The sequence below is a fragment of the Panulirus ornatus genome, chromosome 1 (assembly GCF_036320965.1).
Source record: "Panulirus ornatus isolate Po-2019 chromosome 1, ASM3632096v1, whole genome shotgun sequence".
Taxonomy (NCBI): Eukaryota; Metazoa; Arthropoda; class Malacostraca; order Decapoda; family Palinuridae; genus Panulirus; species Panulirus ornatus.
Window position 1 is genome coordinate 43,701,015 of NC_092224.1, and position 17,019 is coordinate 43,718,033.

Consider the following 17,019-nt stretch of genomic DNA (forward strand, 5'->3'; position numbering starts at 1 on the left):
ATAAAGGAAAGAGGCATGAGGTCAAGAGAAAGGTTTAAGAGGTGAAAAAGAGGGTAAATGAGAGTCGGGGAGAGAATCATTAAATTTTAGGGGGAATGAAGGAGGTAAATAAAGTGCATAAGACAAGAGAACAAATGGGAACATCGGTCAAGAGGGATAATGGGGAGGTAATAACAAGTAGTGGTGAAGTAAGAGGGAGATGGAGTGAGTATTTTGAAGGTTTGTTGAATGTGTTTGATGATAAGAGTGGCAGATATAGGGTGTTTTGGTCGAGGTAGTGAAAGCTTTGCGGTAGATGAAAGCTGGAGAGGCAGCAGGTTTGGATGGTATTGCAGTGGAATTTATTTAAAAAGGGGGTGACTGTGTTGTTGACTGGTTGGTGAGGATATTCAATGTATGTATGACTCATGGTGAGGTGCCTGAGGATTGGCGGAATGCATACATAGTGCCATTGTACAAAGACAAAGGGGATAAAGGTGAGTGCTCAAATTACAGAGGTATAAGTTTGTTGAGTATTGTTGGGGAATTATATGGGAGGGTATTGATTGAGAGGGTGAAGGCATGTACAGAGCATCAGATTGGGGAAGAGCAGTGTGGTTTCAGAAGTGGTAGAGGATGTGTAGATCAGGTGTTTGCTTTGAAGAATGTATGCAAGAAATACTTAGAAAAACAGATGGATATTTATGTTTATTTATTTATATTTGCTTTGTCACTGTTTCCCGCGTTAGCGATGTAGCGCAAGGAAACAGACGAAAGAAATGGCCCAATGGCCCAACCCACCCACATACACATGTATATACATACACGTCCACACATGCAAATATACATAACTATACACCTCAATGTATACACATATATACACACACAGGCAAAGTGATTGGTTCTCAGTGAATGTAGGTTTGTGGCAGGGGTGTGTGATGTCTCCATGGTTGTTTAATTTGTTTATGGATGGGGTTGTTAGGGAGGTGAATGCAAGAGTTTTGGAAAGAGGGGCAAGTATGAAGTCTGTTGGGGATGAGAGAGCTTGGGAAGTGAGTCAGTTGTTGTTCGCTGATGATACAGCGCTGGTGGCTGATTTATGTGAGAAACTGCAGAAGCTGGTGACTGAGTTTGGTAAAGTGTGTGAAAGAAGAAAGTTAAGAGTAAATGTGAAAAAGAGCAAGGTAATTAGGTACAGTAGGGTTGAGGGTCAAGTCAATTGGGAGGTAAGTTTGAATGGAGAAAAACTGGAGGAAGTAAAGTGTTTTAGATATCTGGGAGTGGATCTGGCAGCGGATGGAACCATGGAAGCGGAAGTGGATCATAGGGTGGGGGAGGGGGCGAAAATCCTGGAAGCCTTGAAGAATGTGTGGAAGTCGAGAACATTATCTCGGAAAGCAAAAAAGGGTATGTTTGAAGGAATAGTGGTTCCAACAATGTTGTATGGTTGCGAGGCGTGGGTTATGGATAGAGTTGTGCGCAGGAGGATGGATGTGCTGGAAATGAGATGTTTGAGGACAATGTGTGGTGTGAGGTGGTTTGATCGAGTAAGTAACGTAAGGGTAAGAGAGATGTGTGGAAATAAAAAGAGTGTGGTTGAGAGAGCAGAAGAGGGTGTTTTGAAATGGTTTGGGCACATGGAGAGAATGAGTGAGGAAAGATTGACCAAGAGGATATATGTGTCGGAGGTGGAGGGAACGTGGAGAAGTGGGAGACCAAATTGGAGGTGGAAAGATGGAGTGAAAAAGATTTTGTGTGATCAGGGCCTGAACATGCAGGAGGGTGACAGGAGGGCAAGGAATAGAGTGAATTGGATCGATGTGGTATACCGGGGTTGACGTGCTGTCAGTGGATTGAATCAGGGCATGTGAAGCGTCTGGGGTAAACCATGGAAAGCTGTGTAGGTATGTATATTTGCATGTGTGGACGTATGTATATACATGTGTATGGGGGTGGGTTGGGCCATTTCTTTCGTCTGTTTCCTTGCGCTACCTCGCAAACGCGGGAGACAGCGACAAAGCAAAAAAAAAATATATATATATATATATATATATATATATATATATATATATATATATATATATATATATATGCTTTGAGATGTATAGGTATGTATATGTGCGTGTGTGGACGTGTATGTATTTACATGTGTGTGTGGGTGGGTTGGGCCATTCTTTCGTCTGTTTCCTTGTGCTACCTCGCTAACGCGGGAGACAGCGACAAAGTATAATAAATAAATATAAATATATATACATGTACATCATTCATAGTCTGCCTTTATTCATTCCCATCGCCACCCTGCCACACATGAAATAACAAACCCCTCTCCCCAAATGTGCATGAGGTAGCACTAGGAAAAGACAACAAATGCCACATTTGTTCACATTCAGTCTCTAGCTGTCATGTAATAATGCACCGGAACCACAGCTCCCTTTCCACATCCAGGCCCCACAGAACTTTCTTTTGTTTACCCCAGACGCTTCACATGCCCTGGTTCAATCCACTGACAGCACGTTGACCCTGGTATACCACATCGTTCCAATTCACTCTATTCCTTGCACGCCTTTCACCCTCCTGCATGTTCAGGCCCCGATCAATGAAAATCTTTTTCACTCCATCTTTCCACCTCCAATTTGGTCTCCCACTTCTCCTCGTTCCCTCCACCTCTGACACATATATCCTCTTTGTCAATCTTTCCTCACTCATTCTCTCCATGAGACCAAACCATTTCAAAACACCCTCTTCTGCTCTCTCAACCATACTCTTTTTATTACCACACATCTCTCTTACCCTATTATTACGTACTCGATCAAACCATCTCACACCACATATTGTCCTTAAACATCTCATTTCCAGCACATCCACCCTCCTGTGCACAACTCTATCCATAGCCCACGCCTTGCAACCATATAACATTGTTAGAACCACTATTCCTTAAAACATACCCATTATTGCTTTCGACTTCCACACATTCTTCAACGCTCCCAGAACTTTTGCCCCCTTCCCCACCCTATGATTCACTTCCGCTTCCATGGTTCCATCCGCTGCCAAATCCACTCCCAGATATCTAAAACACTTTACTTCCTCCAGTTTTTCTCCATTCAAACTTACCTCCCAATTGACTTGTCCCTCAACCCTACTGTGCCTAATAACCTTGCTCTTATTTACATTTACTCTCAGCTTTCTTCTTTCACACACTTTACCAAACTCAGTCACCAGCTTCTGCAGTTTTTCACATGAATCAGCCACCAGTGCTGTAACATCAGCGAACAACAACTGACTCACCTCCCAAGCTCATCCACAACAGACTGCATACTTGCCCCTCTTTCCAAAACTCTTGCATTCACCTCCCTAACAACCCCATCCATAAACAAATTAAACATCCATGGAGACATTACATACCCCTACCGCAAACGTACATTCACTGAGAACCAATCACTTTCCTCTCTTCCTACACGTACACATGCCTTACATCCTCCATAAAAACTTTTCACTGCTTCTAACAACTTGCCTCCCACACCATATATTCTTAATACCTTCCACAGAGCATCTCTATCAAGTATCATATGCCTTCTCCAGATCCATAAATGCTACATACAAATCCATTTGCTTTTCTAAGTATTTGTCACATACATTCTTCAAAGCAAACACCTGATCCACACATCCACAACCATTTCTGAAACCACACTGCTCTTCCCCAATCTGATTCTCTGTACATGCCTTCACCCTCTCAATCAATACCCTCCCATATAATTTCCCAGGAATACTCAACAAACTTATACCTTTGTAATATGAGCACTCACCTTTATCCCATTTGCCTTTGTACAATGGCACTATGCAAGCATTCCATCAATCCTCAGGCACCTCACCATGAGACATATATATATCAAATAACCTTACCAACCAATCATTAATACAGTCACCCCCTTTTTTTATAAATTCTACTGCAATACCATCCAAACCCACTGCCTTGCAGGCTTTCATCTTCCGCAAAGCTTTTACTAACTCTTCTATGGATATTTATATGTCGCTTTTATGGATCCAGAGAAGGCATATGATAGAGATGCTTTGTGGAAGGTTTTAAGAGTATATGGTGAGGGAGTTAAGATGCTAGAAGTAGTAAAAAGTTTTTATCAAGGATGGAAGGCATGTATACGAGTAGGAAGAGAGGAAAGTGATTGGCTCCCAGTGAATGTCAATTTGAGAGTAAATGTGAATGAGAGTGAGGTTATTAGGTTCAGTAGAGTTAAGGGCCAAGTTAATTGAGAGGTAAGCTTTCTTCTTTCACACACTTTACCAAGCTCAGTCACCAACTTCTGCAGTTTTTCACCCGAACCAGCCACCAGCGCTGTATCGTCAACGAACAATGACTCACTCACTTCCCAAGCCCTCTCATGCACAACAGACTACATACTTGCCCCTCTCTCCAAAACTCTTGCATTCATCTCCCTAAACACACTATCCATTTATTCTCCCTAAACTTTAATGATACTCTCTCACCCCAACTCTCACTTGACCTCATTCTTTTATAAATATCCCAGTCAATTGCACTAAATCCCTGCAAAAATTATCCAAATGCCTCTCTCTTCTCTTTCGCTAACAATCTTACTTCACTCCACCACTCACCACCCTTTCTGATCTGCCCACCTCCCACCTTTCTCATGTCACATGCATTTTTTGTGCAAGTCATCACTGCTTTCCTAAATACATCCCATTCCTACCCCACTCCCCTTACGTAATTTGCTCTAACCTCTTGCCATTCTGCACTCAATCTCTCTTGGTACTTCCTCACACAAGTCTCCTTTCCAAGCTCACTTACTCTCACCACTCTCTTTACCCTAACATTCTCTCTTCTTTTCTGAAAACCTCTCAGCACATTAACATCCATAAGTCTCTCTTTCATGTGCCTATCAATTAACATGTAGTCCTGTAATGCTCTCTGGCCATCTCTCCTACTTATATATGTATACTTATACGAATAAAGTGCATATGAACGTGCACCTTCACAGAACATACAAACCTCCAACAGCCAGGATCGAACCTGGGATCCCTGTGCCACAGGCGGCAATGCTACCGCTAGGCCGATAGCCTAGCGCTAGCATTCCCACCTGTGACACAGGGGTCCTGGGTTCAATCCTGGCTGTTGAAGGTTTGTATGATGTATACTTATGTATATCTCTTTTTAAACCAGGTATCCGCAATCACCAATCGTTTTTCAGCACTCAAATACTACAAGCTCTTCACGATTTCCATTCACAACACTAAACACCCCATGTACACCAATTATACCATCAACTGCCACATTACTCTCTTTTGCATTCAAATCACCCATCATTATAACCTGGTCTCGTGCATCAAAGCTGCCTCTCATGATCTTTCTTCAGCTTTACCCATATCAATCTAGAGTTTACTTTCTTGCACTCTTATCACAAACTCCTACAACTCCTGCTTCAGGAATAGTGCTACTCCTTCCTTCGCTCTTGTCCTCTCACCAACCTGACTTTACTCCCAAGACATTCCCAAACCACTCTTCCTCTTTACCTTTGAGCTTCATTTCACTCAGAGCCAGAACATCCAGGTTCATTTCCTTGAACATACTTCCTATCTCTCCTGTCCTCTCATCTTGGTTACAATGGGGTGAAGATAGTGGTGACAGTAGGTGAGCTTGAAAAGGAGACTTGTGTGAGGAAGTACCAGGAGAGATAGAATGCAGAATGGCAAAAGGTGAGAGCAAATGACGTATGGGGAGTGGAAGAGGAATGGGATGTATTCAGGAAGCAGTAATGGCTTGCGCAAAAGATGCTTGTGGCATGAGAATTGTGGGAGGTGGGCAGATTAGAAAGGGTAGTGAGTGGTGGGATGAAGTAAGACTGTTAGTGAAAGAAAAGAGAGAGGCATCTGAACAATTTTTGCATGGAAGTAGTGCAAATGACTGGGAGATGTATAAAAGAAAGAGGCAGGAGGTCAAGAAAGGTGCAAGAGGTGAAAAAGAGGGGAAATGAGAGTTGGGGTGAGAGTATCATTAAATTTTAGGGAGAATATAAAGATGTTTTGGAAGGAGGTAAATAAAGTGGATAAGACAAGAGGTAATAACAAGTAGTGATGAAGTGAGAATGATATGGAGAGAGTATTTTGAAGGTTTGATGATAGAGTGGCAGATATAGGGTGTTTTGTTAGAGGTGATGTGCGAAGTGAGAGGGGTCACAGAAAATGGTTTGGTAAACAAGAGAAGAGGTAGTGAAAGCTTTGCGGAAGATGAAAGCTGGCAAGGCAGCGGGTTTGGATGGTACTGCTGTGGAATTTATAAGGAAAGGGGGTGACTGTTGTTGTTGATGGGTTGGTGAGGATATTCAATGTATGTATGGATGGATCATGGTGAAGTGCCTGAGGATTGGTGGAATGCATACATAGTGCCATTGTACAAAGGTAGAAGGGATAAAGGTGAGTGCTCAAATTATAGAGGTATAAGTTTGTTGAGAGAGGCATTTTGACGAGTTTTGCATGGAAATAGTGCAAATGACTGGGAGATGTATAAAAGAAAGAGGCAGGAGGTCAAGAGAAATGTGCAGGAGGTGAAAAAGAGGGCAAAATGAGAGTTGAGGTGGGAGTATCATTAAATTTTAGGGAGAATAAAAAGATGTTTTGGCAGGAGGTAAATAAAGTGCGTAAGACATAAGTACAAATGGGAACATTGGTGAAGGGGGGTAATGGGGAGGTGATAACAAGTAGTGGTGATGTTAGAAGGAGATGGAGTGAGTATTTTGAAAGTTAGATGATAGAGGTGGTGTGTGAAGTGAGAGGGTTAGGGAGAATGATTTGGTAAACAGAGAAAAGGTAGCAAAAGCTTTGTGGAAGATGAAAGCCGGCAAGGCAGCGGGTTTGGATGGTATTGCAGGGGAATTTATTAAAAAAGGGGTGACTGTGTTGTTGACTGGTTGGTAAGGATATTTAATGTATGTATGACTCAAGGTGAAGTGCCTGAGGATTGGAGGAATGCATGCATAGAGCCACTATACAAAGGCAAAGGGGATAAAAGTGAGTGCTCAAATTACAGAGGTTTGTTGAGTATTCCTAGGAAATTATATGGGAGGGTATTGAGAGGGTGACAGCATGTACAGAGCATCAGATTGGGGAAGAGCAGTGAGGTTTCAGAAGTGGTAGAGGATGCGCGGATCAGGTGTTTGCTCTGAAGAATGTATGTGAGAAAAACTAAGAAAAACAGATGGATCTGTATGTGGCATTTATGGATCTGGAGAAGGTACATGACAGGGTAGATAGAGATGCTTTGTGGAAGGTTTTAAGAGTATATGGAGTGGGAGGTAAGTTGCTAGAAGCATTGAAAGTTTTTACCAAGAATGTAAGGCATGTGTATGAGTGGAAATAGAGGAAAGTGATTGGTTCCCAGTGAATATTGGTTTGCGATAGGGGTGCATGATGACTCCATGGTTGTTTAATTTGTTTATGGATGGGGTGGTTAGGGAGGTGAATGCAAGAGTTTTGGAGAGAGGGGTAAGTATGCAATCTGTTGTGGATGAGAGGGCTTGGGAAGTGAGTCAGTTGTTATTCACTGATGATACAGTGCTGGTGGCTGATTTGGGTGAGAAACTGCAGAAGCTGGTGACTGAGTTTGGTAAAGTGTGTTAAAGAAGAAAGTTGAGAGTAAATGTGAATAAGAGCAAGGGTTGAGGGACAAGTTAATTGAGAGGTAAGTTTGCATGGAGAAAAACTGGAGGAAGTGGAGTGTTTTAGATATCTGGGAGTGGATTCAGCAGGAGATGGAACCATGGAAGCAGAAGTGAGTTACAGGGTGGGGGAGTGGGCAAAGGTTTTGGGAGCGTTGATGAATGTGTGGAAGGCAAGAACATTATCGGAGAGAAAAAATGGGTATCTTTGAAAGAATAGTGGTTGTGAGGTAAGGGCTATAAATAGGGTTGTGAGAAGGGAGATGGATGTGTTTAAAATGAAATGATTGAGGACATGTGGTGTGAGGTGGTTTTGATCAAGTAAGTAATGAAAGGGTAAGAGATGTGTGGTAATAAAAAGAGTGGGGGTGAAAGAGCAGAAGAGGGTGTATTGAAATGGTTTGGTCACATGGAGAGAATGAGTGAGGAAAGACTGACAAAGAGGATATATGTGTCAGAGGTGGAGGGAAGAAGGAGAAGTAGGAGGCCAAACTATAGGCGGGAGGATGGAGCGAAAAAGATTTTGAGCGATCGTTGCCAGAACATACAAGAGGGTGAAAGGCGAGCAAGGAATAGAGGGAATTTGAATGATGAGGTATACCGGGGTTGACATGCTGGCAATGGATTGAGCCAGATCATATGAAGCATCTCAGGTAAACCATGGAAAGGAGCTGTGGTTTCGGTGCATTACACTTGACAGCAAGAGACTAAATGTGGCCTTTTTTGTCTTTTCCTGGCACTACCTCGCTGGGGAGGGGGTTGATGCTCTTTCATGTGTGGTGGGGTGGCTATGGGAATGGATGAAGGCAGCAAGTATGAGTATGTACATGTGTATATATATGCATATGTCTATGTATATATATATGTTTGAGGACAATGTGTGGTGTGAGGTGGTTTGATCGAGTAAGTAACGTAAGGGTAAGAGAGATGTGTGGAAATAAAAAGAGCGTGGTTGAGAGAGCAGAAGAGGGTGTTTTGAAATGGTTTGGGCACATGGAGAGAATGAGTGAGGAAAGATTGACCAAGAGGATATATGTGTCGGAGGTGGAGGGAACGAGAAGAGGGAGACCAAATTGGAGGTGGAAAGATGGAGTGAAAAAGATTTTGTGTGATCGGGGCCTGAACATGCAGGAGGGTGAAAGGAGGGCAAGGAATAGAGTGAATTGGAGCGATGTGGTATACAGGGGTTGACGTGCTGTCAGTGGATTGAATCAAGGCATGTGAAGCGTCTAGGGTAAACCATGGAAAGCTGTGTAGGTATGTATATTTGCGTGTGTGGACGTGTGTATGTACGTGTGTATGGGGGTTGGGCCATTTCTTTCGTCTGTTTCCTCGCGCTACCTCGCAAACGCGGGAGACAGCGACAAAGTATAAAAAAAAAAAAAAAAAAAAAAAAAAATATATATATATGTATACGTTGAAATGTATATGTGTGTGTATGGGTATATATATATATATATATATATATATATATATATATATATATATATATATATATATATATATATATATTTTTTTTTTTGCTTTGTCGCTGTCTCCCGCGTTTGCGAGGTAGCGCAAGGAAACAGACGAAAAAAATGGCCCAACCCACCCCCATACACATGTATATACATACGTCCACACACGCAAATATACATACCTACACAGCTTTCCATGGTTTACCCCAGACGCTTCACATGCCCTGATTCAATCCACTGACAGCACGTCAACCCCGGTATACCATATCGCTCCAATTCACTCTATTCCTTGCCCTCCTTTCACCCTCCTGCATGTTCAGGCCCCGATCACACAAAATCTTTTTCACTCCATCTTTCCACCTCCAATTTGGTCTCCCTCTTCTCCTCGTTCCCTCCACCTCCGACACATATATTCTCTTGGTCAATCTTTCCTCACTCATTCTCTCCATGTGCCCGAACCATTTCAAAACACCCTCTTCTTTTTATTTCCACACATCTCTCTTACCCTTACGTTACTTACTCGATCAAACCACCTCACACCACACATTGTCCTCAAACTTCTCATTTCCAGCACATCCATCCTCCTGCGCACAACTCTATCCATAGCCCACGCCTCGCAACCATACAACATTGTTGGAACACTATTCCTTCAAACATACCCATTTTTGCTTTCCAAGATAATGTTCTCGACTTCCACACATTCTTCAAGGCTCCCAGAATTTTCGCCCCCTCCCCCACCCTACGATCCACTTCCGCTTCCATGGTTCCATCCGCTGCCAGATCCACTCCCAGATATCTAAAACACTTCACTTCCTCCAGTTTTTCTCCATTCAAACTCACCTCCCAGTTGACTTGACCCTCAACCCTACTGTACCTAATAACCTTGCTATTATTCACATTTACTCTTAACTTTCTTCTTTCACACACTTTACCAAACTCAGTCACCAGCTTCTACAGTTTCTCACATGAATCAGCCACCAGCGCTGTATCATCAGCGAACAACAACTGACTCACTTCCCAAGCTCTCTCATCCCCAACAGACTTCATACTTGCCCCTCTTTCCAAAACTCTTGCATTCACCTCCCTAACAACCCCATCCATAAACAAATTAAACAACCATGGAGACATCACACACCCCTGCCGCAAACCTACATTCACTGGGAACCAATCACTTTCCTCTCTTCCTACACGTACACATGCCTTACATCCTCGATAAAAACTTTTCACTGCTTCTAACAACTTGCCTCCCACACCATATATTCTTAATACCTTCCACAGAGCATCTCTCTCTCTCTCTCTCTCTCTCTCTATATATATATATATATATATGTGTGTGTGTGTATGTGAGTAGTATTGCCATTTTTTGTCTGTTTCCTTGTGCTACCTCACTGATGTGGGAAACAGAAATTATGTGAAAAAAAATGAGTAATGTAAAACAATATGTCATCTCTGAAGCACAAAGTGATTATTCAACAAGGTCCAATTGAGCTACTTTAAGGCTGTAGCCTTTAATAAAGAAAAAGCCAATTGACATAAAAGATTCCCTCTGAAGGTATATGAAAGTTATTGGTTATCAAAACACCCCTAAATGTATTTATCTAATTTATTTATTTCTGTAAACTGACCGACATTACCAGACATACATGAAAATGACATGTCTTCCTTAACATTTAAACATTCAGGAGCTTTTATGTTTTCCATTAACTCTACTAAAATTCTGTACTTTATATAACCAAACAACCAAGATATGCATGCAAATCTTGATTTACAAATTATACCAGTTCCTTCTACTAGCAGTTTTCATTTTTCATGATTAAAATTACTTTCATATGTTCAGCCATTAACTACAACAACAAAACTTCTTAATACCATAATGAGAGTATAAAAAGAAATATGCTCCAATTTAACCTGACATTCTTTCAAGCTCATCAGCAACACTACTGCAATCAACCACTCTTCATATCTGGCCTATAAATAACATTCTGAGATACTAAAAATTACAATACAGACAAACACATCATTAGTGGGACTGCAACCTTTGATTTGCACTGACGGCATATTCAGACTGATTATACACCTAGATGAAATCGGAGATGAAATGCCTGTAAAGGTTTGACCATCAGGGCCCACTATTACAAAATAAATTTTAGTTTATCCATCCAATTCTGATTTATGGAAAAATTCTAAAGAACATTCTGATGTTCTAAAAATGCCCTTACAAATGTCTTAAAAGACCAACATATAAGTACACAGAAGTCAGACAAGAACAATAGCCTATGACATCAAACTTCACAATCAGCATGTCTGCATTTTCATTCTAACCCAAAAGAAACTGGGAGAATATTCCATTTTTATTCAGTATCTTCCCCTCTTATTAGTCCAGCTGTCTCCTCCCCTCCAGGACCTCTTATCCCCTCGTCCCCACCCACCAGTATTAGTAGCACCGTAAGTGACATGCGCTCCATATCCTCCCCCTCCCCCACCAACACGGTTACTGCTCCATCCATAATCTCGAGCCCTAAAGCTTCCCTGATCAGCCCAAGGACTGAATGATCCCCTTCCTCCTCCACTTCTTCCCTGTTGTTGCCATGCTGGATTACGATCATCCCTCCAGGTTGATGACCAGGGAGTTGGCTTCCAAGATCCTCTGTCTGATCCTTTCCATGGTCCTCCTCTTCCTCTTGATCCCCTTCCAGAAGTGTCTCGACTACGATCAATTACATTGCTGGGCATATTTTGTGCTGCCTGGAACTAAGATAACAATTCCTTATAATGAAGAGTAAAATTGTTAATTACAGTTTATTATTAATTTGTTTAACATACTGTTTCACAGAGAATATAACTGTCATATGTCATGCAATTTTAATTGTTTTCTTATTTTGCATTCACCCAAAATGCCCCATTACTTTAAAAATAAGTGCAAAATCCTTAAATTTGCAAAACCAGCTGAATGGGAAACTAAATGACTGCCAAAATAAATGGGTAATTACAAGTTGACTGAAGGAGTTAAATATGGATTCCATCTCCTGAACACTATGTGATGTAAAACAAGAAAAGATGTGCAGCACAACAATAAAGTAATATCTATTTTTTCCTACTGCTATGGAAGTGAGCTATTTAAGAAGAGCATGTAGAATGAAGAAAGAAATGAAAGGGTGTATAAGAACTGTGTTATGGCAAGGAATGCAAAGAATGAATTGTGGAGTGGTAGAGTGGGCAAAACATAAAACTTTGAGGTGATTTGGCCATGTGGAAAGATTGCATAACTGGGAATTTACAAGGAGAGTGTATGAAAGTACAATTAAAGGGGTTGGTGTGAATGGAAGACCACCTGTGACATGAGCAAATAAGGTGGGGGAATACTGGCAGGAGAGAAACAGAGGAAGAATGTAAGGCAGAGATAAGTGGAGACTCTTTTGCTGTGGCCACTCCCTTCAAGAGAGTTCTCTGAGGAAAAGGACAACAGAGATAGACAAATAGTTCATTTTAGAATGAAAAAACTATGTCCTCTAGTTAACAGAAAGAATATCATATAAAGATAATAAAATAAGAAACATGTAATATGCTTATCAACTTCACCAAAAATCAATTATATGGTAAGAATGTACAGCATCAAGAATACTTGGATCAACTTGTGTTCAAAACATTCAACTTATAATCAGTGGGTGATTTATCATATCTTTCTCCACATTTCTCTGAAGAGGGTTCTTGCATAATGCAAGAATTACTGATTACATGTATTCAGGCATTCAGAAAAATATGAAAAAATAGGTGAAACAAATGAAAGCATTGCAATGCTGTTTTCTGTGGGACAGGGTGGTGTTGGGAATGAATGAAGGCTAGCAAATATGAATATGTATATGTGTATATATGTATGTTATCCCTGGGGATAGGGGAGAAAGAATACTTCCCACGTATTCCCTGCGTGTTGTAGAAGGCGACTAAAAGGGGAGGGAGCGGGGGGCTGGAAATTCTCCCCTCTCATTATTTTTTTTAATTTTCCAAAAGAAGGAACAGAGAAGGGGGCCAGGTGAGGATATTCCCTTAAACGCCCAGTCCTCTGTTCTTAACGCTACCTCGCTAATGCGGGAAATGGCGAATAGTTTGAAAGAAAAAGAAAGTATATGTATGTACAAGTATGTGCGTATATGTGAGTGTGTGCACTTGTCTTTCTTTGTGTTTCCTGGCGCTGAGTTTCAAATCATAATTTCCTGTCATTGCATTAGTTACATGTTGAATATTTTCATGTATTTACTCCAGAACTTTCTTTTAAGAATCCTCAAAGAGAATTGTGAAAAATAAAATAAATATCTATGAAAAATAAATGGAGAGAGTTGGGTGATTATTGGTGCCTATGCACTTGTTCATGAGAAGAAGGATGTTTTGGTCATGTGGAAAGAATGCAAAACTGGCAGTTCACAAGGAGAGTGTATCATAGTACAATTAAAGGGATTTGTGTGTGTGTGTGTTAGCAGCTTCAATGCACAAGGCCAGGTTTTAGTGATTGGTGATTTAAATGCAAAGGAGAGTAATGTGGCAGTTGAGGGTGTAACTGGTGTACATGGGGTGTTCAATGTTGTAAATGGAAATGGTGAAGAGCTTGTGGATTTGTGTGCTGAAAAAAGACTGGTGATTGGGAATACCTAATTTAAAAAAAACATATACAAAAGTACACATATGTGAGTAGGAGAGATGGTCAAAGGGCATTATTGGATTACTTGTTAAATGATAGACGTATAGAAGAGACTTTTTGATGTTAATATGCTGAGAGGGGCACTGGAGGGATGACTGATTACTATCTTGCGGAGGTGAAGGTGAAGATTTCTAGAGGGTTTCAGAAAAGAAGAGAGAATGTTGGGGAGAAGAGAGTGGTGAGAGTATGTGAACTTGGAAAGGAGACTTGTGTGAGGAAGTGCCAGGAAAGATTTAGTGTAGAATGGCAAAACGTGAGAGGAGTGGGTGAGGAATGGGATGTATTTAAGGAAGCAGTGATGGCTTGCACAAAAGAAGCACGTGGCATGAGAAAGGTGTGAGGTGGGCAGATGAGAAAGGGTAGTTGGTGGTGAGATGAAGAAGCAAGGCTCTTTATGTAAGAAAAGAGAGGCATTTGGATGATACTTGCAGGGAAGTAGTGCAAATGACTGGGAGATGTATAAAAGAAAGCAGCTGGAGCTCAAGAAAGTTGCAAGAGGTGAAAAAAAAGGGCAAATGAGAGTTGGGGTGAGAGAGTATCGTTGAATTTTAGGAATAATAAAAAGATGTTTTGGAAGGAGGTAAATATCCTCCATAAGACAAGAGAACAAATGGCAACATCAATGAAGTGGGCAAGTGGGGAGGTAATAACAAGAAGTAATGAAGTGAGGAGATGGACTGAGTATTTTAAAGGTTTGTTGAATTTGTTTGATGATAGAGTGGCAGATATAGGGTGTTTAGGTTGGGTTGGTGTGCAAAGGGAGAGGCTCAGGGAAAATGGTTCAGTAAAGAGGTAGTGAAAGCTTTAAAGAAGATGAAATCAGGCAAGGAAGCGGGTTTGGATGGTACTGGAGTGGAATTTATCAAAAAAGGGGGTGACTGTGTTGTTGATTGGTTGGTAAGGATATTCAATGTATGTATGGATCATGGTAAAGTGCCTGAGGATTGGCAGAATGCATGCACAGTGCCACTGTACAAAGGCAAAGGGGATAAAGGTGAGTGTTCAAACTACAAAGTCATATTTCTTTTAGCATTCCTGGGAAATTATATGGAAGGGTATTGATTGAGAGGGTGACGGCAAGTACAGAGCATCAGAATGGGGAAGAGCAGTGGGGTTTCAGAAGTGGTAGAGGATGTGTGGATCAGGTGTTTGCTTTGAAGAATGTATGTGAGAAATACTTAGAAAAACAAATGGATTTGTATGTAGCAGTTATGGATCTGGAGAAGGCATATGATAGAGTTGATTGAGAAGCTTTGTGGAAGGTCTTAAGAGTATATGATGTGGGAGGTAAGTTACGAGAAGAAAAGTTTTTACCAAGGATGTAAGGCATGTGTACGAGTAGGAGGAGAGGAAAGTGATTAGTTACCAGTGAATGTCAGTTTGCGGCAAGGGTGTGAGATGCCCCCATGGTTGTTTGATTTGTTTATGGATTGGGTGGTTAGGGAGGTGAATGCAAGAGTTTTGGAGAGAGGGTCAAGTATTCATTCTGTTCTGAAGGAGAGGGCTTGGTAAATGAGTCAATTGTTGTTCGCTGACGATACAGCGCTGATGGCTGATTTGGGAGAGAAAATACAGAGGTTGGTGACTGAGTTTGGTAGTGTGAAAGGAGAAAGTTGAGAGTAAATGTGAATAAGAGCAAGGTTATTAGGTTCAGTAGGGTTGAGGGGCAAGTCAATTGGGATGTAAATTTGAATGGAGAAAAACTGGAGGAAGTGAAGTGCTTTAAATATCTGGGAGAGGATTTAGCAGCAGATGGAACCATGGAAGCTGGAGGGGGCGAAGGTTCTGGGAGTGTTGAAGAATGTGTGGAAGGGATGAACATTATTTCAGAGAGCAAATGTGGGTATGTTTGAAGGAATAGTAGTTCTAACATTATTATATATTGCAAGACATAGGCTATAAATAGGGTTGTGCATAGGAGGGTGGAAGTGTTGGAAATTAAATGTATGAGTACAATACTTGGCGTAAGGTGGTTTGATTGAGTAAGTAAAGAAAGGGTAAGAGAGATGTGTGAAAATAAAAAGAGTATGGTTGAGAGAGCTGAAGAGGGTGTCTTGAAAAGGTTTGGACACATGGAGAGAATGAGTGAGGAAAGATTGATAAAGAAGATATATGTGACAGAGCTGCAGGGAACAAAAAGTGGGATACCAAATTGGAGGTGGAAGGATGAAGTGAAAAAGATTTTGAGCGATTGGGGCCTGAACTTACAGGAGGTGTGCAAGAAATAGAGTGAATTGGAATGAAGTGGTAAACCGGGGTAAACATGCTGTCAATGGATTGAACCAGGGCACATGAAGCATCTGGGGAAAACCTTAGAAGGTATGTGGGGCCTAAATGTGGAAAGGGAGCTGTAGTTTCAGTGCATTACATATGAGAGATACAGACTGAGTGTAAACAAATGCGGCCTTTGTGTCTTTTCCTGGCACTACCTCGCTGGAGGTGTGTGTGTGTGTGTGTGTGTGTGTGTGTGTGTGTGTGTGTGTGTGTGTAATGTTGTGTCCTGTGTGGGACGGTGGCAATGAGAATGGATGAAGGCAGCAAGTATGATTATGTACATGTGTATATGTCAGTCTATGTATATGTATGTATACACTGAAGTGTATATGTATGTATAAGTGCATGTATGAGCATGCATATATATATATATATATATATATATATATATATATATATATATATATATATATATATATATATATATATATATATTATTTTTATCTTATTATACTTTGTCGCTGTCTCCCGCGTTTGCGAGGTAGCGCAAGGAAACAGACGAAAGAAATGGCCCAACCCCCCCCCCATAAACATGTATATACATACGTCCACACACGCAAATATACATACCTACACAGCTTTCCATGGTTTACCCCAGACGCTTCACATGCCTTGATTCAATCCACTGACAGCACGTCAACCCCGGTATACCACATCGCTCCAATTCACTCTATTCCTTGCCCTCCTTTCACCCTCCTGCATGTTCAGGCCCCGATCACACAAAATCTTTTTCACTCCATCTTTCCACCTCCAACTTGGTCTCCCTCTTCTCCTCGTTCCCTCCACCTCCGACACATATATCCTCTTGGTCAATCTTTCCTCACTCATTCTCTCCATGTGCCCAAACCACTTCAAAACACCCTCTTCTGCTCTCTCAACCACGCTCTTTTTATTTCCACACATCTCTCTTACCCTTACGTTACTCACTCGATCA

At 41.3% G+C, this 17,019-nt stretch overlaps 1 protein-coding gene across 1 annotated transcript in view; it reads right to left on the bottom strand.

Annotated features, from left to right (window-relative positions):
- Positions 1-10,707: 10,707 nt before the first annotated feature.
- The window catches only part of LOC139748811 (pseudouridylate synthase 7 homolog), a 558,239-nt gene continuing 551,927 nt past the window's right edge, over positions 10,708-17,019 (bottom strand). The window contains exon 17 of the mRNA XM_071662245.1: positions 10,708-11,869. Within this exon, the coding sequence (XP_071518346.1) occupies positions 11,474-11,869 (396 nt within the window). The 3' untranslated portion in view covers positions 10,708-11,473. The remainder of the gene's footprint in view (positions 11,870-17,019) is intronic.